This window comes from Falco peregrinus, chromosome 2 (assembly GCF_023634155.1).
Source record: "Falco peregrinus isolate bFalPer1 chromosome 2, bFalPer1.pri, whole genome shotgun sequence".
In the NCBI taxonomy this organism is placed as follows: Eukaryota; Metazoa; Chordata; class Aves; order Falconiformes; family Falconidae; genus Falco; species Falco peregrinus.
The window spans coordinates 17,896,302-17,918,637 of record NC_073722.1 but is presented as its reverse complement, the minus strand read 5'-3'; the positions used below and the strand labels follow the sequence as shown (position 1 = coordinate 17,918,637).

The 22,336-nt window shown below is 39.6% G+C and overlaps 1 protein-coding gene across 8 annotated transcripts in view; it reads left to right on the top strand.

Annotated features, from left to right (window-relative positions):
• Positions 1-21,950, top strand: part of MAPK10 (mitogen-activated protein kinase 10) — a 168,845-nt gene extending 146,895 nt beyond the window's left edge. For 7 of the 8 annotated variants that reach the window (XM_005230096.3, XM_027795191.2, XM_005230097.3 and 4 more), the window contains 3 exons: positions 9,002-9,065; positions 9,552-9,629; positions 14,547-21,950. In XM_005230096.3, the coding sequence (XP_005230153.1) occupies positions 9,002-9,065; positions 9,552-9,629; positions 14,547-14,689 (285 nt within the window). In that variant the 3' untranslated portion in view covers positions 14,690-21,950. Of the gene's footprint in view, positions 1-9,001; positions 9,066-9,551; positions 9,630-14,541 lie in introns of all 8 variants that reach the window. The other variant, XM_027795205.2, reaches the window with a different exon arrangement.
• Positions 21,951-22,336: the final 386 nt, after the last annotated feature.

Below are 22,336 nucleotides of genomic sequence, written 5' to 3'. Positions count from 1 at the left end.
GTCCTTTGCAACATTTGTTCAACTGTTCTCTGTCTCTTAAAGGTGTTGTCTCATATTTTGATTATCAGGAGACTGGGCTATTCTAACACTTTACTGTTTCATTTAGCTGACAAGCCAGTTAATGGATTTTGCATTTGTGCTGTCTGAGTATTCAGTTTTACTCTTGTTTTCTATTTTCTTTGCTTATTTCTTGTTGAAATTCAGAAGTGATATTTTTACTGTGTTGCTGATTTTTGAAACATTTGTTCCCTGGTATCTTTGCCACAAGGTGATCTTTTGTTAAAACAGGTTTTAGGTGGGTATTTGTGTGTTGTATTTCACTGGAAATGCCGCAGTTAGTCAGCATCAGATGTGGTCCTTTTTCTTCACCCTCTTCATGAGGTAATCATGAGTCATACTATTTTGCAATTGCTTTCTCCTGCGTTTTAGAAACATACTGTTTTGGAGCCTATGATTTTTATTTTTTAAAATTCTTCTACAATTGCATTTAATGAGTCTTCTCTTGTGTGAGAATCTGGCTTCTGCAACTGGTCTCATCCAAGGTGGATAAATTTCTTCTTCCAGTCTGAGAACAAAGCTTTAGAGACAGGAATTCAAGAAAAGACTGGTCATCTTTACTTGTCTGTGCTGTTTGTGTTCTGACCCGAGTTGAATTGCAGCACTCTCTGGGTGTGATGAACGGGCAGATCAGAACTTCTCTGTCAGGCAGAGGGATCAGGAGCCCTTTACAGAAGCTTAGTAGGTACTGCGGGGGTGTTCATCTTTTTTTCTCTTTCTTTACACAAAGACATACCTTGTATTTGGGAATGTACCTGTTAGATTTCAAGTCATAGGTCTGTTGATTCCTGGCAAAGGGAGAGGAAAAGCCATATACCAGATTTTACATTCTGTCTTCCTATATCACGGACAACAGTTGCTAACTGCACTTTTTGCTTTGCCTTCCCCAAGTGGGCCTTGTATCTTCTGAGATGAGCACTTCACCTCACTAGCTTGCAGCTTCAAGGATTTGCATCTGGTTTATGGGCTGGATGCCAAAAGGTACAATAGGAGCCTTAGCTATTGACTGCAAAGTGGGCATGCAAGGATGGAGTGGAGGGAGGAGTGGGAGAAAGGATGGACTAGCCTCTAGACACATGTTCTGCCACATCTTAAGGGAAAGTTTGCAGAGGACCAGCTGGCATCTTAATGAATTCTGCTTTAAGATATGCAGCATGATAAAGCTCTGTGAAGCAATCCTGCTTTTTCCTGCAAATGTGCAGGGCAGGGAACCTGACAAGGGTGTGATAGGAAAATGAGCGATGGAGATGCTTTTGTTCACTTGCATTGTGCTTAACTTCCCACTGTTTTTCCCAGTTGCCCCAAAGGGACTTACAAGCCTGCATTGTGTTGCATCTGCCCGTGTTCGCTGCACCCTCTCTCTTGTAGCACTTGATAAGCACTTTTCCATAGAGTAGTCTTCTTTCATCATGTGTCTAAATGTTTGGTAGTAAGGTGTTCGGGGGTTTTTTGAGTCCTCCTTCCATAGTGCATAACACGAGGCAGGATCCCTTCCGCTGTCAGTAGCTCTGCACAGTAGGGATAACACAGAAATTAAGATACAGAGGTATTAAACAAGACAGTGTTTTCAACCAGTATAGCACAGGGGGGCGGGGAGCGGATTTAGTTAGCTGTCTAGTTATATTACTTCTTCTCTTCAGTAAACGGCTTCATCCAAAGCAGCTCGGCATCTGTTGTGTACGGTATTCATTTGGTGCAGAGGCCTAGAAGGACAATGAACTGTCAGTGTGTGCTGGAGTAGACCGTAAAAAGCACTGAAGACAGTTGAGGGAATAAGCAGAGAATTTGGTGTCAAAGTTTAACCTGGAGGTAATGGCCCTTTGCGTCTGCCCAGATTTACAGCATTATGAATGTGAGGGGAACAGATAGAATAGCCCTGTCCAGTTGGAAAGCAGGCTAGTGAGAGTTACAGTCCCTTTTTATAAGTCTGTTAAAAGTTTATGGTTTTTGACAGGCTATATGGGGGCAATAAAGCTATTATGTCTCATTCTAATGGGCAAAGACTGTAACACAGGTGGGAAGGGGTAGGAATGCAATACTCTTTCCCCTGACGTGTAACAGCATTAAACTCTTCTGGTCAGCCTTAAATGCCGTGTCGTGATCCCCTGATACAAAGAGGAAGATAGTGTTTTATTAGACGTGGTACTTGCCATTCACTAACAGCAGGAGGTTACACAAACAGCGTGGTGACTCTCCCACAAGACTTCTGCATAAAAACAAACCACATCCAAAGCCCTCAAATCGAAAGCTCTGAAAGAAGCATCCTATTCACATGTAGAAACAGGCCTTGCACAGTTTTTAAGCTTACCTGTGAAGTGAGTGGGTAAGCTAGATTTTCAGTTTAGAGGAAATCCTTATGTCTAACATACTAACCTAGTTAGCCAGCTGCTTTTGAGCTCACTCAGCTATGCTGCAGTATCTTTGATAATAAAGTCACAGTGTTAGGTTATCCAGCATTGCTCTGAAATTAATTTAAATAATTTAATAGTGAAATCAATTTAAATAGTGTTACAGTTAAGATAATTTCTGTATGCATGTTTTTAAGAAATATGAAAACATACAGATTATGTGTGTTTATGATTGTGTGGAATTGCCAGGTTTGTAGGAACTGTTGAAATCTGCTTTCAGTCTTCTAATTTATATGTAGGAAAACCAGAGTTCAAGGGGGAAAAGTATTATTTCCTAATATTACACAGGAAACCTATTGTAAAATCAGAATAGGAACCTGTAGACCCTACTTCTCTGTTTTGTATTTCAGTTAAAGGTTCCTGCTTCCTATATCTTATACACAGAAACTGTCTTGGTTCCCCTTTTAAACAAATATTATGTTTATGACTCTCCTATTATGATATTTACTTTACCTACATAACAGCAGTTAGACTATTATCATGAATAAATGAGACACATGATACCTTTTCTCCTTCAAAGTGCTTGTTTTATTTCTTGGAAAGAAGATGCTTCCAAAATCTCTTGCTTCCACATGTAGACTATCCTGTTTATTGTAAATTATCTCAAATATCTCCCTAATGACATACTAGCTTCTGTTTTCTTGTCTGAAAATGCTGTGCATGAGACTTTGTTTTCATTTACACAGCTGCTTTTGAAGTTGCTATACATTCTTATCCTTCATTGAAATGATCTATGACTAAACCCCAAATCTGATATTTAATTTTTCGTATCTCTCCTAATGTTTATGCAATGCTACCTATATGCATGTCACTGTTTTTATCCCAAAACGTCTAAACCGTTTGTGAACAGAATGGATTCCTAGACAAATGCTTTAGAATAGCTTTAGCATTGCTACCTGGGCAGCTCCGAAATCAAATTTTGGAACACTTGTGCTGGTTGTTCTCTAGGACTGTGTTGGCTTGAGCTGCCTGATCTCTGGTCTAATTCCTTCCATACTGTTGGCATTAGAAATGGTTTTGAATGGGAGAGATACCTACTTACTGCTATCAAAGTCACATTCTTCTGCAAGACTCTGGCTGCGTTCTGTTCCTTCCCTTAATTTTTCAATTATGATGTTAGGACTTAAACCTGCACAGTTTTTCTTCACCCATAAATGACTTCGTTTTGGAACCTTTTGAGTATTTGTGTGATCTTGTATTGGTTCCTACTTGGGAACAGTATTGTTCCATTCTATGGGGACAAACCTAGTAGCAACATTTGCCGTAGATTATTATCTGATGTTTGCTGTTAACTGGTTTCAAAATTCATCTTAGATTTTACTGTCCGTGTAGTTACTGTTATCTATCATATGCCATCCATTAAAAGAGAGATTTCTTAGAAAATGGAAAGATCAGATGTTAAGAATATTTTTTTAAGCATTTCTCTACGGACAGATTTTTACAACTGTGATAGATTTTATGAGGTCTTCTGTACTGTAACTCACACTACTTTTGTTAGTGGTTTTATTTTCATAGGGCTTGTATTTCGCTGGGGTATCTCTGCATCTAGGACCACCCACGAGGGGATGAGCTGTGAATTATCATTCATTTTGCTGTGCATGTCAACCTGTGTACCTTTTATTAATGTGATGCTCTTTCCTGCAATGCTTATGAAGAGAGCTTGGTTTGTGGATCTCAGTCTGAGGTCCTTTGCAGGACAGAAACTGTTGCTGTGCTTGTCTTAGGCCTCTATAAACTATCTGTGACCAGCTGTTAAATACAATCCTTCCAAATGAACTTCAAGTTTCATTGTTTTTCATAAGGAAAAAAAACAACCAAACAAACAAAAAAACCCCCATGATCCAGCTTTTATTTTACCTGTGAGTGCTGAGCATCCAGGATGATGGGGAAGAGCTTCTGGAGAGCTTTATGACCTTGGCAAACAACACTACAAAGAAGGTGTAACCTCCACTAGATGTGACACTTCATGGCAAAATCAGGTCTGTCAGGTTGCGTGTCTTCCCTGGTATTCTTTTCTCTTGTTCAGCCCTGTGTGTATAGATGATGTATCTAAACTCTGGTGATCTGCCACAGGGTTTTTTTAGCAATCAGTTACAGGGTTTGGTTTTCTGCTTAGAGGTCAATGGTGCGCATCCGATGTCTTACAAAAGAAGTTTGCAGCTCTACTTCATATGCAAGCATGGATATTTCCTCTAGTCAGCGACAGCTATCTATTTATAGCTGATTAACTATGGAAACTGAACACTTCTGCAGCAATCTTTGTTAATGTCAGTGAGAAGTAGCGGTTAGAGAAGAAAGAGGCATTTCTTGTTGTCTTTTTCTTTTCCAAACCAAATCTTTTTCCAGCTTGCTGCTGTTCAGTCATCTCTGTTGACTCCTGCTGCATGGTATCCTTATAGTCCAGCTGTTCAGAAACAGCTCAGACCACGGTTTCTTTGATGCATACTGAGCACAGAGTTTTCCATAAGGCTCCGCAAAATGTCCAAGGAATGAATGGGCACAGAGGCATCTCTTCTTCCATATCCATACTTGAGATCGTGCCCAGCCCACTGTGGAGTCCCTGGTCAATACAGGGTGAAATCCAAGACCCTTCACATTTTCCTCTCCAGCTAAAGACTTCAGGCCTCTGGTGCCAGCACACTGGCGTACTTTGGCTTGCACTGCAAAAATAAATATATAATGCTATCAGTGACACAGACTAGGTTCTAGCAAAACTCAAAGGAATTTTTATATTCACCTCTTATGAGAATATAAGCCATCTAACAAATTCTTTGACCTCACACCATGAATTCTTACAGCCTCCATTGCCTCTGTTATTCGTATATTGCTAAATTCCATTGTTGCCTTGTATGCCGCTCCACGACTGCTGCTCCAGACCCTGCAATTCTGGGAACAGATGCAGAATCAACCCTTGCTCCTGCCAAGCTTTCTGAAAACAGCGCATCCCTAGGTTTTCATTGTGCTGGCACGAGCTCTGCAGAGGCAGGGACAGAGATGGCAGGATTTATTCAAGTGTGAGCTCCAGCCTGTTCCTTTTGCTTTCTAGCAGTAGCATACACACCAGTCCATGTTGCTTTGGGAAAGTGAGAATACAATAGCCTCAGCATATGTTTTTTTCCCTGGTGAAAAGCTTTTCCTCCCTGGATATCAGAACGGTATTTAACGAATCCAGTAGTCTCCTGATGTTTATCTGACCACCTGAAAGAAACTGTCATTTGTGGATTTTGGTTTTTGGATTGGCTTGGGTTTTTTTGGTTTCACTTGTTTCGGTGGGGTTTTTTTACAAAAAAAGGTCTTGTGCATATTTTCCATTTTTTTTTTTCTTTTTTGTAATTTTTATTATATTCAATTAATGTTAAATGTAATGCAAAAATATTTTAAAAATCCATTTGTAAAATTTAACAGCCAAGAACCACTGAAACAAAGTATTATTTTAATATCTACAAGAAAAATATAATTAATTCCTTCTCTTCCGCATCCAAAAATTGATTCTGTTCTTTGTTACTGTGGCCAATGGAATTGCTTACAAATCATCTGATTTGGGGAGAAAATGGCTACCTTAAACTGAAGCTACATGCTGCCACCCATAGGCTTGATCCACACTCTGCTTTGATTTAATGCTACTTTAACTATACTTTTCCTGGAACCTGTACAAACTAAACCATATAACTCTCAGTTGGGATGTGCTGTATGAAGGATTTATAAGAATGTCTATAATACTGCAGCTGCATGCACATAGAAAATTAATAATGATGAACTCTGTCATTTTCTAAGGCATTTGACTTAGGCAGCAAAGTCATTTTTAGACCAACTTTTGCACCAAGACTGAAATGAGGTGGCCACGAGGACCCAGGTATGGCAGCTCTGTTGCTCCATTGCTCTGACAATGCTTGTGTTAAAAACCTCCCTTCCTCCCTCTAAGTTTAGAAACTGGTTAAAAAAACCCCAGAACAAACGAGTTAGCAGAAAATGGTCAGCCTGGACAGGATTATCTAGGTTGATAACAATATATTAAGGTTTGTGGTTCTCATTATGATTAATGGGGATCATGGGAAATAAATTCATTCCTGAAACTGTTGCTCTGTTCTTAGCTCAGCCTTGAATCGGTGAAATTGTCATAAGGGCTTATTTCCTGATATCAGGGAATTTAAATGGGAAAGCTTCACTTCTTCCAGTATGAGAGTGCTGGCCGGGCCTCTCAATGGAGCCCTATTCATCTGTGTTCTCCACAGGTTTTAGAAGTTATAAATCCTGCCTGGGTGAAGAGCAGGGATTTATTCATGTCATTATCACACTGAATATTTGTTACCCTTGGGTCTTGTGTTCCTGCTGAGAGCCATGTTTTATAGCTGTGGGTTCTGCTACTTCACAAATAGGGGTCTGCAGTATGAACACTGGTACTGCAGCGGAATGCTGTGCGGGTGCAGTATCTGGCATTCTGCAGCATGTGAAGTACAGAGTTTGGTTGCTCTCCCTTGACTGTCTTCATGGCAAAATAGGAGTTTGGTAAGAAATGACATTATTCTGGGCACTCTCCCTGGAAAATGTCTTCATTTCCAGAATGTGTTAATCTAGGAAATAATTTCTTGCTGCCTATTAGCCAGTTACGCCCGTTTATGATATAGCTGAAATAAATTAGAAGAGACGTAAGCCAAAGATTTTGTGGTTGTGTGAACAGAAGACAGGAATGTGCATCTGATCACTTGTTCCTTTTGTTTCTGTAATTTGCATTTGGGAATTGCAGTAGTGACGGAATCCATCCTCTTATTTCTGGCTGGAGGAGAAATACCCCTGGTTTTCTATGGAAGATGTAAAAAGAGTGTTTACACTTGTTAGGAGCAATTTTGCCTACAGCCTTGCTCTTTGTAAACCCCTCCCTGAAGCTTTTAGAAAGAAATGTACTTGCAGGGTATTTTTGTCCAGCTTGGTTCACCTGCTTTCCTTCCACCTGACAGCAGCAGTGGGTCTGCTGCTGTGATTCAGGCTACAGCTCAGCCAAGAGCCAGCTGTGTAATGGAGCCTGAGAGCCCCTGTAAGCCTCCTGTAAATTCCTGGCTGCCCAGGCTTTCCTTGTCTTTGCCAGCTCTCTCAGCTTTCCCTCCATAGGAAATACATGCTGCAGGGCTGGCTGAGTAGCTGAGCGGTAGCTCAGCAGGCTCAGCTGGAGGAGTGGAGCTTGCCACATCCCGCCGGTCCATGGTGAGGCTCACCTGCACCCTTCTGTAGCGTTCAGCTCCCTGATAACACAATCAGCAGAAACATGGAGTCCCCATGGAGATTGCACCAATTTGGCTGATTCTGTCTTAAGCTTCAGGACTCAATGGAAGGGACGGAGAAGAGCTGTTGTGCTGAGGAACAGCTGCATTGGCTTTGGACTCGGGACTTCTTACGTGGTTGTGTTTTACCTTGCTGACATAGCAAGGCACTGGCACTCACTTTAATTCATGGCATGTGTTTCAGGTTCCCTCTCAGCACCTTCTCGGGTATGAGACTTGGCAGTCCAGCACTTCACCTAATTTGCTTGTCTTTAGCCCCGATACGAATGTCACTGAGCAGGAACTTCTCTTGTTTTCAGTGACTTGTCCAGTTCAGCTACCATAGAATTTTTTCTGGTTCATATTACATCACTATTACTTTCTCAGTTGTATCTGTAGCATGCAGATAGTTTAATGGACCGATGAGTGAACTCTCAACTTCTTGGTGAATCAGAAAATTGCTTGGTAAATGTGCATTTAGTAGTAGGATGTTTTGACTGGGATGCAATGTCTGAGTGCCCAAGATGAAAGTTGGAGGAAATAACTTATGAGCATGAAAGGTATTGTAGAGCTTGTTTCCATCTTCATTAGACACTATTACCTCAGATGCTGAAGCTTCTTGGTAGAGGGAAGGAGAAGAGTGTCTTCTGCCTGGCTTGGCTGCTCTATTTGGCCGTGAACATGAGGAGAGACAATGACCATGTGGCTTAGCTGCCCAGTGGAAGCAGGGATTCAGGCTCTCGGAAACCGCAGTTGCCTTTGACTTGGTAAATTCCAGGATCTGCTACTTCTGTGACATTCTCATCAACTAAAAAATGGTGGCAGGGAGATTTACTTCAAAAATAGTTACTCTGAGAAGTTTGTATAGCAGCAATTAGGATGTCTAAAGGGCGACTTAAAAATTAATGTAATATTACTACTAATTAATCAGAATGGGTATTTGTCTGGTACTCTGACAGTACTTTCTCTGCTAATGCAATGTGTGTGGAGTTTCTGGGCTCGGTATAAGCACAATGACATTGTAGACCTGGGTTCTATTTCATCTGCAGCTATGCCTCTTGTTTAAAAGTGGAAAAGGGAGAAGTATATTGCTTTCTTCTACATAACGAGTTGAATCCCAGAAGCGTTAATATCTTTAATATTCACATGTGTTTCATGTGTTTTTGCATGTACAGGATGGATGACAAAGAGAAGACTATTTATTTTTTACTTAAATAATTGCTCCTAATTTTTTACAATATAACCGACAATTGACTAAATAGCTTTGTTTCTCTCCTGTAGCCACCGCCTCAAATATATGATAAACAGCTGGATGAAAGGGAACACACAATCGAGGAATGGAAAGGTAATCACAGTTTAGAATTATATGGGAAAGGGGTATTTCAGTGGCAAAATGGCCACATCCCACCACCAAGTGCACCTGTGTACAACTAAAAGAACTCCTTTGAAACTTCAGAGAGAGCTTCATTGAAATCTAAGGGTATCATCTGGAGAACAGCATACTCTTCAGCAGGATGATGCAGCAGAATTTTACCCACAGTAAAAAGCACTGTACTGTTGTGCTGCTTCATTTCTAGATAGTGCAGCATTAAACAATTCATTGTTCCAGTTTAACCCTATCCATCTCAATTCTGCTCTAAAAAGAGATGATAGGAGAGGGGAATGGGAAAGAGAGGTCTTAGGCAAGTAGGGCTGTCAGACTCATGAAGACAAGGTAGGGCAGAACTAGGGGGTGCTTGGCAGGTCTACGACATTGTGTTTTGTAAAGTTGTTTTGCTCCTGATCACAGGCACTGGTTCCTATTTGTAACTGCAGCAATCCTCTCTTCCAGAACTCATCTACAAAGAAGTAATGAATTCTGAAGAAAAGACTAAAAATGGCGTAGTAAAAGGACAGCCTTCTCCTTCAGGTACTCAGCCCCATTGAATAACTTTGATGTGTTTTCTGTACTGGCCAAAAGAGAATGGAGATAGCTGAAACACTTGGGCTACACTTGCAGTTATGTAAACCAATGAAGAAGTTTTTATGAAATCCAGTGCTTCTAATAGGTTGGCCTTGACTAATTGCACTCCAGTGTTATGTTAACACTTAAAATTTGGTCTGCTTGCTATCTGAGATGAGTCCTGGTATTTTCTATGGAAAGATTCATGGTTACGGATTATATTTGCGTGGGTGGGGAGGCTTATCTCACTCTATTATTAGTATACTGCTTATGGATGGATAACTGAACTAATATTCCGGTAGTTGATATAAGCAAGATTGGTGATGTTAGCATGTCTCCATCGGTTGGACACAGGACACAGCCGCACCCTACCATGTCAGCATCTGGTGCCTATTCTGGTAGTTTATCCTTTCAGAAGTCTAATAACATTAGACCAGCTTGCTTGACAAGCTTGGTTGACACCTGGATAAGAAGGAAAAGTTGTCTTCAATTACAGATTCCTAAATTCCTGTCACAAAAAAAACATCTCTACTAAATTTTACCTGAGGAAAATTCATATCAGCAGTGTTTTCACAGAAATGCAAGCTGTGACTGCCAGGACACAGAAATATGTATTTGCGAAGGCACACTTTCACTGGCAGATTTGAAGTGTGCAGATTTTGAGCACAGTGTTCCAGTCTTCTGCAGAGCCTTTCCTCAAAGTAACATCATTCAATGCAGCGTTCTCTGCATATTTTCAGAGATATGGTTTTTCAGCAGTCTCACGCTTCACTTGCTGCTGACCTAACTTAATGTTATAACAAGAATGCATCATTAGTAACTGACAGGACAAGGGGAAACATGGCAACAATGAAGTTAATAGAGCGCTAGATGGTAATACTAGAGTACTAGCACTGCACCTGGATTTTGACATCGCCGAAGACGTTGAAAACAATCTATTGTGTTCATATCGAGTAGCAAACAAAGTATAGGACTTGCAGATTTCATTTTCCAAACTGCTGTGCTACCACTGAAAAGAAATCTGGGGCCCTGACAAGTATCTAATAAAACCTAATTCTTAAATATCTTTCCCCTACATGATTGTGGTTGCAGTCTGACATACAATCAACAAACACTGTAGTTGCTGGTTTCAGGAATTAACTACCCAGGGATTTCTTTGTGTTCCGTGTTCTGTCTCTTTCCTATGGGGAAAGTTTTTATTGTTTATGTAAAACACTTCCAAACATACAAAATTGCCATTTCTTACCTGTCTTTCTTTTGCTGTTCCCCTTTGACTGTTTTTGGATTGTTAGGCACCAACAAGTATAGCAACTATTTAAAAATTGCTCTGAGATGAGGCTGTTTTATGAAACAGTAGATTTCCTGGTTTTCATTACTTTGTGCACCTGACAATTTTTTTTAATTGAATGAAATACTGAAAGAATGAGGTGAAATGAGTTACCAGTTCCAAGCATAAGGGAAATGAGGGAGACTCTACACACACATTGCTTGTTGATTGGTGTTCTTGGCAGTGATTCAGAAGGCTAAGATTTGGCACTTTATCAATAATCACAGCAAGCAACTGGCGATGAGTTTCTGTGATTATTTGATCACAGCTTTTGGGGACAGCTGAAGTTGACAGCACCAAGGATAATAGTTACCCGCTGATAGTGCAGGCTACTTAGAGTGCCTGTGTATCAGGGTGTCAGTCAGTGCTTCCTCTTGTCCAGTGAACAATTAGTTAATACAACATAAAAGCTTGAAATGTGGGGCTTGAGGGGAGCCTCCAGTGCCCCTTGTGTTGATGTCCGATGAACAAAATCAACTGCATCTAAAGCTGTCCCTAGCAGATACTTGTGCTGTCTGTTTCAAAAAACTTCTGTAGGCTACTTTGTCTATTTTCAGAAAGCTTTTTGTATTTTGTCTTGCCTAATCTTTTTTTGCTGCAGTTTAACTCTGTTATTTCTTGTCCTGTCTCCAGAGAACATGGAGAATGGTTTCCTACATCTTTCTTTCTGGCAGCTTTTAGCTCGTGTAAATCCCATTATCACATTCCTAACCAGTCTTCCTTTGAACTTCACTACCTGCCTCTTTGAGTTTTTCAAACTTAATGCTTTTCTCTGCACTTTATCTAGTTGACTTCTCTCTTTCATAGGTCACAGCATCCAAACCTGTCTGCTTAAGGCACTACTCGTGCTGAGCTGAGTGGAAGGATTTGCATGTAGCTGTGTATATAAGCAGCACATGCAAATAACATACGCGTGTTCACATGTACACATAAACATTGAATTTAATCTTAGGTGGTAGGTTTTGCTTTTTTATTCTTTTGATGTCACAAAAGTGCTGAACGGTTCTGTTTTATTTATAAATTCAGATGCTGTACCCCTTACTGACATGTTCACTGTTCAAAGGGCCTATGCCATATCATTACTCAGCTGGGAGAATAAAAGTGATTAGAAAAAAATCTTTTCTCAGTGGAACTCAGTCACAACAATACATGTAAGAAATAGCCACTAAATTTAATCAGCCTTCAGGACTGTTGACTAATTCACACCCTTGTAACAATGAAGACATATAACCTTTTATACACCCATATCCTCTCCAAAACACACATATTCATATACATATATATATATATATATATGTGGCTATCACACATGCAAATGAGTTCCATAGAAGATGTATTATTTATTTTAAATTACTCACTTTACCAAGAACTGCAGCGGAACCTTTCATTAGCAGTTTCAGGACTCTTCTGCTCTGTCATTTCTGAAGCAGAGAAGCAAAGGATATAAATTGTTTTATGCAAAGATATGGGAGGAATTTACCAATACTGTGTTCTGATTGGTTCATACATTAAAAAAGTGTTTCTGACAGGTATTGTCAAATAGTAGGTATTTCCATTAAATAAAAATATAATACAAGGCTGTAAATTATTTAGAATTAAATTTGTTCTGTCCAAAGTAAATAACCTTGCTGTTATCTGCAGATTTCCTCTGCTCTGACACTGCATACTCTCTAACCTCCTCTCACACTCTCCCCTAGTCTTCGCTACCCAGCTATAGTTTCATACCTAGTATTTGCAACTGTCTTCTCATTTCTGGATACCGAATATAGTGAATAGCGCTGATCTTAGTGCGGCTTATTCTTAGCAGTTCCCTTTCTTGATGAAAATTGCTCTTTTATTACTCCTGCCTTTTAGTTGCTATCTGTTCAGTTTTGTTGCTGTCACCCAGGAACTACTGGGTATAGCCCTCTTCTATGTGTGCAGAGCCAAAAATAAGCAGCTGATGGACTTGCCAAGCGTTATGACATTGGATATCAAGAGTTACTAATTAAGACTATTTCTAAGAACCTGAGCAAGTCCCCAAGACAGACACAAGGCTTTTTTGGGGAACAGCAAAAACTCCAGTTGTCCTTTCAGTTCCCCCGCTTCTGTACCACTTCACAGCTGAAGTCTTAAAGGCACTTCCATAGGTGCTAATTAAACAGGGCTTCACAGGAGCGCTCTGAGGAAGGAGCCCCTGCTTTATAGCGTGGAAGCTGATGTGTGGCTTTTAAAAGTATCTGTCAAGTCAATGGTAGAGCCAGGAACAGAGTCCAGGAGCTGTTTCTCACCTGCTCTAATCTTTTGCTCTTTTCCTTGACCCTGCAGCCAGTGAGAAGCTTTCTAACAAAGAGTAAATTCATAAATGGGGCTTGTTTTCTCTTTTGAATGCACCCCTCTCATTTTTGCACTGGTTTACCTGACAAGCATCCCTTCAGGAACAAGCTGTTGTAGCACCAGAGAGGTGCTGAGCGTAGCAAATGAAGCATTGCTCATAGACAAGGACAGCATTTGGTTGGGTTTCTGAGTGTTGCAGCATAAGTGCTGCTTTGTGCTGGTGAATTCTTTAGTTCTGTCATTTAGGTTTGGTGTGCTTTCATTGGGGTTTGTGGGTATTTTATGAGTCTGGGTGCTTTGGAACTGCAACAGTAACTATCAGGTCAGTGTGTTGTGTCATGTGGAATTGTGCTGAAAGTTAGGAATAACCATTAAAATGTACTTTCCAGAAACTTCCGGGCTGAGTTGATACTTGCTGAAATTAACTTAGCAGGGTTTATTGAATTCAGTAGTGCTGAATCAGACAGAGTGCAACAAAATCTTCACCTATACAATTTCTGCAGCTATTTCTTCAGTTATTTTGCTTAGCTAAGTTGATCACGCATTCATCAAAGAAAGCTGCACAGCAACAGTTTGATCAAAAGTTGATTTAACCTACTGGAATTCTTTCCATTTGATTCCTGGGACAGTATCCATGACTTAAAGGCAGGCTTCTGTCCAGCATTGTAAAAATTTAGAAAGGTAATATATTGTTTAGTCATTAATATCATTAAATTCAGTCATATTTTGACTAAAGGCATTTGTCTTGACTGGTTTGTATTTTCATAAAAGTGTCACATGGTTTAATAACAGGTAAACATGAAGTAACAGTATTGTACTGGATGATTACTGATCAATATGAATGAGGTATGTGTAAATAACTCTTAGAAATAACAAATCTTGTCAGAAGAGATGGATGATTGCTGTCTGCAGTCACCAATGAGATGTCATCGAGATTGCTCTGTCTTTTTGCAGCATTTACAAAATTAATTATTTTATTTTCCAAATGTATCAGGAGAGTAAACAAGCTATACCTCTTCAAAACAGACTGTTGAGGGAGGGAATTCCTGGTAAAATATTCAATATTTTATGCCTAAAATTTGCAAAGGCCCATTTTCTGCTGCTACTGTTTGCCACTGTTTAAAATGGTCTGTGTACTTACCATGACTGTTGCCACAGGGTGAGTATCCTTTGCTTTTTAAACTCTGAGAAGTTTTGGGGTTTCAGGTTTAATCACGTTGGTGTTCGTTTTCGTAGCACAGGTGCAGCAGTGAACAGCAGTGAAAGCCTCCCTCCATCCTCATCTGTCAATGACATCTCATCCATGTCCACGGATCAAACACTGGCGTCTGACACGGACAGCAGCCTGGAAGCTTCTGCAGGACCCCTCGGTTGTTGCAGGTGACTAGCCGCCTGCCTGCGAAACCCAGCGTTCTTCAGAGGATGATGTAATTTAGGAGGAAAAATTAACAGGAGTTAAGAGATGAAAAGGAAGAGAAATAAATATAAAGGCTTAAACAAAGCAAACAAAAAAATCTTTTCAGCCTGCTTCTCCTACAGAATTATGTAATGCAGCTAAGCTCAAGTGTATATTCAACTTATAGTTGCTCTGCTTTGGTCTTCTTCCAATGATGCTTACTGGGGGGGAAAAAAAGGAACTGAAAAATCCTTTTTTTTAACCCCCTCCCCATAAGATGTAAAATTAATGGCTGCAAAACCAGCAACCTGCAACTGTCCTTTTCAGACTGGCATGACAAGGTGTGCAGTAGCCACTCTCAAACATATGAGTGTGTATCAGCCTTCACTCTCTGTTCTGTTGTCTGCTGCCCAGTGAGGCAGATAGGGGTATACACGATTTTTTCTCCATATATGAATAGCACATACACACAGGTGCCAAGAGAATTCTGGCAGTGTATGCAGCTGTGTGCCTACAGGAACACGCATATCTGCATACATACTTAGTGTACAATCCACAAATATAAATGGCCCATTTCAGGTGAACTGCATAATTACATACATGATATTCCCAGTATATATTATATTTATTTGTTCATTGATGAGGTTGCATATCTTGTATGAGGATTTGTGGAAGTGTAAATAACCACACTGAACTGTGGCTCCCTCAGACACTTGAAGATGTAGCACTAAAATTTCTGCTGAGAGTTGTATATATATTTTGAAATAATAACCAGTTTGTATTGAAAGAAAAAGCCACAGAACTTCATAGAAAAATGTTTGTTTGTGAATGTTAAGACTTGCTGTTCTGATTTTTAGAGCAGATACACCAAGATAAGACCAGGCTAGAAGGAAGCGCATGTACTTTTGCAAGCTACAGGGAACAAGAACGAAGGTTTTTTATGCATGTGTAGCCAAGAAAGATTTCTCTCAGTAAGCAGCTTTTCCTGCAAATGTTAAGTGAGTTATCATCTTAGTTCATAGATAGGCTTGCTGTTATGAATTACATGTATGCTTGTTTGTTAGGGGGTATGGCAGGGTGGGAGAACAGTTCGGATTATTATCAAAAGGACATGCAATAACTTTTTTAATTTACATCTAGATCTTTACTAGGTTAAATAAAGTAAGGATATTTGTGGCCCACTCCCTTTCAGTGTGTGTTTGTGGCTTAGAGGTTATTTTCGCTTCAGATCGTTCCTTTGCAGGGATCTCGGCTACTAAGAGACCAGGCGTTCTCTAGGTGCTTTTGGCTGTCCATTTGCTTGCAACAAATCATCTGACTCCCCAGGAAGTTTTATCAGCTGTGTTACATGGAAAAGAACCACAGAGTGCATGGGTCTAGTATTCCTATATTCTAAGTAACAGCAGAGGATATCAACCAGCTAGTGTGCTGGGCTGAAAGGGTCGCCATCAGGGGTCTCGGAGGCAGTTTTGATGAGTTCCGAAGAACCCAACAGTGACTGAATATCAAATTGATTTTACCAGGTAATAACACATAGGATTCCCAGTTGTAACAGCAAGTGTTTTTTTACCAGAGAATGGCAAAACTCCACACAGAATTTCAGAACAACTGAATGTTTTTTCCAGCCAAGACAGCAAACTAGCATTTTCCACTTCAAGGTCATCGTTACCAAAGTTGGAAATTAAATACTGGGTCATCTCTCCTCTTACCAAAGTGTGCCATGTTAACTGAAATGAGCTAAATCATACTGTAATGCTTTTCCAGATGTCAGAAACTGCTTAGGCTATATTACTGGGTATTTAAAATTCACTAATTCTTAGTATTCAAAATTCTACCAAAATAGGACTGTTGTATTAGGTGGCTTACAAACCTGCCATTCTGTGGTAAGAAAAAAGAAATTAGTATCAAGTCAGATTTTCTTTAAAGGGAAGAAAGCAACGAAAAAACTCTCCAGGGTGGGGAGGAGGGAAGATAAAAATTAAGTGGATATAAAGTAACTTCAGGCTTGGTAGATCTGAGCTGTCTCAAAATTGCTATAGGATTTTTTTTCCCCTGGATATATTTTTGGTAGATTTGTATGGAAATTTTTTTGAGAATGAAATTAGGTAAAAAATACTCTAAAAACTCAGAGCAGTAATTGTAAAAGCAATAATTTACTACTGCTAAAAATATTTAGCAATATTCTTTCTTAAGCCATGAAACATCAAGTCATGGTTGAGTGAAGTAATTCTCACTTTAAAGCCAATGATCATAAAAGTATTGAAAGGTAAATGGCAGCGCTCTGTAGGTACAAAGGCAATAACACCAAGGGTGACTTCTTAGCAATAATGAAATGTATCACCTCCAGATTTAATTCACCATAGATATATATTAATAATATTCAGGTAACTAGTATCTGCTTTACATTCCTTAGTGTGCACCATTTGGGTGTGTTATTTAAACAAAACCAATAGAAGTGTCTCAGAGAGGCAAAGGTCTATGTAAGAGAAACTGCAAAAATACCACAAATGCAGAATGCAGAAACTTGGAATAATCACCATTCATTTACAGTGATATTGCAGAGATGTGGCATAGGCAACAGCAGAGAAGCCACTTACAGTAGATGGATGCTTACAACTCTCCCATGTTTCATCTATCGAAGCCAAAACCCATGATCTTAGCCCCATGGTAGAATTCAGTCTTGTTTTAATTGCAGGTGCTGGGTGGAGAACTAGTCACCATAGATGTCCTAGTGATCGGCGCTAAAAGAACCCACATCATATCAGACATACAGCTTTATTCCCAGAGGCCCTGATTCTGCTAAGCACCAGTGCTTGTACAAACATTTAATGGAGAATATAGGGATGCATACATAATTTTAACTAGCATGTGCTTCTTGTCCTTTGCTCAGCAGTGATTGACATTGGCATGTGCTTAAGTGCCTTGCTGAAATGGGGCCTAAAAGAATCACTGCATCTCTTTTTGTCCTCAAATTAGTTTGTCTCCTTTATGAGAAGCTCTGTCTGGGGGAGGAGACTTGGGGCTGTCCACATTGGACACTACAAAAAAGCCATCAATGAAGAAAAGCAATAGTTCTTTACAATTCTGGTCCTTGTATGTCCAAACTGAAGTAGCAACCATCAAACAGGAATAGTATCCTTTGTCTTGCTTTGTGTCAGGAAGTTGGTGCTGTCAGCTGATACCTTACAAGAATGCATGTACTCTTGAATAAAAGATTGCAGTGATGATGTTCTGTAGCTGTCTTACGGTAAACAAAATTTTTCTTTCGGATTCTAGAAGTCTTCGATACCCTTCAAGTCTGTTCCCCTTTATTCCAATATTTTCTTCAGCTTGATAATGACAGATGCTTTTCTTATTTTTCTTGCCAGTGATCTTCTAAATCTACCTCTGTTTAAAGTGTTACTAAATAGTACTTGAGGAACAATTTTCACCTCATTCTCTGAGCTTGGCAGTTACAGGCATAATTGCCACTGCCGCAGAGATGTAGGCAATCAGGAAGCTAGAGATCTATGACAGATGTTCCAAGGTATTTAGGCACTGAAGGGGCATCAGAGAGCCTGTGCCAGAAGTGGCATATCTTCCATCAGTGTGAATGGCAGCTGGACACCTTGGTATTTTTGAAAATATGCCTAAGAGCCTACTGGTATCTTAAGTGCCTGAATACTCAAAGCAATTCTGTCCCAGGTGGCTTGCTTAAGTCGTGCAGATTGCCATCAGCAGGGTGAGGAAAATGGCAGAAACATCTTAACTATCAGTGGCTGCTCAGAGCACTAGCTGCAAAAAAAGTAGCATTGAAAAGGTAGAGGAAAGTTGCTGCAAAAAGTTCCTGCTTTATTTCCAGATGGAGTACTTTTGGATAATATGAGAAACTAAAACAAGGGGGGGGGAAGTCAATTGCTCGTAAAAAGACCCTCCATTTTCCTTCTCACTCATGAGTTTAAATGAGGATAAGGTATTGATTTACTTCAAGGTGATGCAAGGTTATGCATGTTTTCCATCCAAAATTTTCTGTAATTTTTGAAATCTTCAGGTACTAACTTGATAGATGGAATAGTACCTTCTGAGTTCTGACTATATTCAACTAAAATGTAATAGATCTTTAGAAAGTTCAGATCTTTGGGTCGGTCACACACTGATTTATGCAAATGGCATTGTGGTTGATAATCCTCCATACTATCTAGAGTTCCATGGCACAGATAGATTCAGGAATCTTAGCAAGCTTGCTTTATATAAAGCAGAGCTTAAATCAGAGTACAAGTGTGGTAACATGTCAAAAACAAACAAACGAACAAAAAGCTATAGAAAGCCTGATTAGCTACTTCCCTAATGCACTGACAGTTTTCCTGTGGAAATAACTGGTTCCTGCACCGTATTGGGCTCCAGAGATCACACGAGAGAGTCGATAATGTCACTGTATCACTCTTCTAAACTTATAATCAAGAATAGATTCATATATATGGTTTTATCTCCATATATATTGCTTTACCTTCAAGCTTTGGGCTAACAATACTGAAGAAATTAGACTTGTTGCAGTACCTTTAGGAATTTTTCCAAAGTAGTGCTATTTAACTGATTTGGATTGTATTCTAATTGTCAGTAAGCACCAGTGACTTCTTTTCCACCAACGTATTTTCTCATGAAAAATATGCTGATAGTCAATTTTAAAACTGCCTGAGAGAGTCAGTTTCAGCAAATCCCCTGAATTTTTCATTAAAGGAAAAAGAAAAAAAAAGGAAAAATGTGTTTCAGTATCCTGAAATCATTGTAAAATGTAATTGGAATATTTTAATTCAAAATAACTTGTAATAGTCAATGTTAGCTTACTTATACTACAAACTTTGCAGTATTCCAAAGGATCAAAGCTTATTTTAGTTTCAGATCTATCTTTCTTCATGCTTATTGAGACTTTAGAATTTTGTGTGACTTCAAACACGCAAAACCAAGCAAACAAACAAAAAAAGGCATTTTGCAACAAACTGTGTGTGCTTCCAGGGAGAGCAGAATGAAAGAAAACCTGCAGGGAAGAATTAGACTTTTAATAGTCTGGCAAAGAAGTCTGAGTTAGTGGTTCATGAAGTTTAAGCTTTTTCTTTGCTTCCGTATGTGTGTGTAGGAAAGAGAGTGAGTGCATATGGATGTGATTTTTAGAACCTGTGTTCTGTTCATATTTGATCCAAGTTCTCAGTGTGGATAAAGAGCATAATCGTAATGTAATCACACATCTTCAAGAATCTGATGGCTGTGCTTATTTGAACTTCCACCACTTTACAAAGGACCCAGTTAACTAACTGCAAGCTCAAGGTGATCTTTTTCACACACACACACACAGACACACACAGACACACACACACAAAAAGAAAATCATTGTGCAGTGGGTTTGAATATTCCACAAATATGTAATGTCTTAATTGGTAAGATGCTAGGGGGAGGCAGGGGGATGATGAATGTGTCATCTTCACCCATGAGCTGCAAAAGAGACCTGTCCAGTGGAATTTAGTGGAATCTGCATAGAATATTAGGAACTTGCCAGTGTGGCCTGGGGGTTTTTAATATTTTTTTTTTAAATTAACTATTGATTGCAAGAGGTGAACTCTTTAACTTAATTTCTGTTCACACTCATTGACGCATGGCAAGTTTGGGTTTTGAAGAGGGTTTGATTTGACAAAAGAATGTTGAAAAACTTCAACTGAGGCTAATTGTGCCTTTTTACCTGAAAGCGAAAAGCTGAAAAGCACATATTTAAGGAAGACACAGTCAATTTGGGAAATAAATGTATTTCTACCGTACTTATCATTTCAGACAGGTAAACCTGTCTCTTCTGCTAATTTTCACTGAACAGGGCCATTCTCGTCTTCTGGAAAGCAAGGTATTTATAATGTAAATAGTTGTATTGATTTATTTTTTTTTCTTTCCTCTGTAACTAATATGTAATAATCCAACACGCTATTTCTGTTAAATCTTTTAAAATAAGGCCACTGTATGCCTAAATGTAGACCTCTGGCCTTTTCCTAACTCAGTCACATGCTGAAAAGGAGGGTGCCGGAGGTTTCAGTGTACATATAGAATCATGTATATTTAGTAAATTGAGTAAGTGGGACTTATGGCCAGTATACATTAAGCCACAACAGTGACAAAGCTCCAGATCTTAACTAGCAAAAACAACTGTTCACCTTGCCATGTCCATCCTGTAATAAGATCTGAATTGCACCTGCCTGTAGTTCTGCATGATCAGACTTCAAAGTATAACTAACAAGATCTGTAATGTATCAGTGTTTATAAACGTAGATGTAAAAAAAAAAAAAGAAAAAAAAAGAAAACGAAAAAAAAAAGAAAAAACTTGACCAACAAAAGAAAATCAACAACAGCAACAGTTCAGTATCAAGACTGGAAGATGAGACATGTCCGATTTTGTTGCACAGTTATAGCTGAAAAGAACAACCAGTGTCAGTCAGCATACATGGACTGCAGTAGTGACATTTGTTAAGGAACCAACCTTATTTCCATATTGTTCTGTTCTTTCCCTGGTTTCCTTTGACCGTCTGTTGTTCCCTGTGTGTAGTACAGGGGAGAACAGAGCCTCAGTCATCAGTGTTTTATGGGTCAATGTTGCATCAATGATTTCTGATTTCTGTTCGTTTAGCAATTACTGAACTAAGATGGGAATCTCATGTTCTCCCATGTGTCGAAACAAATCCTGTCAGAGCTTCCTCCTGAGGATACTCTTCTCACTGCTGTCCTGACTCCTGTCGGCTGAATGACTTTGCAGCATTCCCTGCAAACAGCACAGTGCAGCAAACCATATTGATTGAGGGCTTCATTACATGTGTGTTGTGCATCTGTACTTCGACAGGGACTCAAAGTCATGCAGGGACAGGACTCAACTGAAATATGGTATGTACTCTATGCATGACGCCTATATTACACCTTTATGACCTTATAGTGGAAAAACTGCTGGTCTTTACAGATGTGGATTTGGACCATCTTTTTTGGGGAGGAAAGTCGTAGTGAACCTCAGTCCTTATCCCACAGACCACTCGCTCCTAGCCAGAGCAGCTAAGTGGACGTTAAAGTGGTACGAGGGCCTTCTGGGGGGCTGTGCACAGGGGTGAATTTCATGCTGTTTGAATGTGATCTTGCCAAAAAGCCTGTATGTCTAGCAGGGGAGACTGTGACTGTTCTATAAGGAGTGTTTGTGTTGTTTACTTTAAAACAAGCTTTGCTAATTAAAATAGTGTATTCCGGAGTCCTATTTGAATGGCATGAAGGGTATCAATGAAGAAGATACAAAATATGCTTGTACAGCTTTCCTGGCTGCTTGTTTCTTTTCCTTCAGCCCTCGCTGGGGGACACAGATAAAGCTGTAAACGTGTGGAAGTTGCCAGGATTACAAAATCCAGTTAGTGCTCCTTCTGAAGTGCTTCGTAGGCTTAATCCTGTATACCACCTTTCATTTAAGAAGCATATACAGCACTACAGGAACATAAAGGGATCTTAATGTATATGAGACTCAGACTTTTTGTCTTTAAGTAGTTAAGAGTTTATTCCTCTGGTTGAATGCCTAAAAATACTGGGGGAAAAAAGACCATGTGACTGGACAGAATGAAGAAAAACTGCCAAGTAAAATCTAGTCCCTCT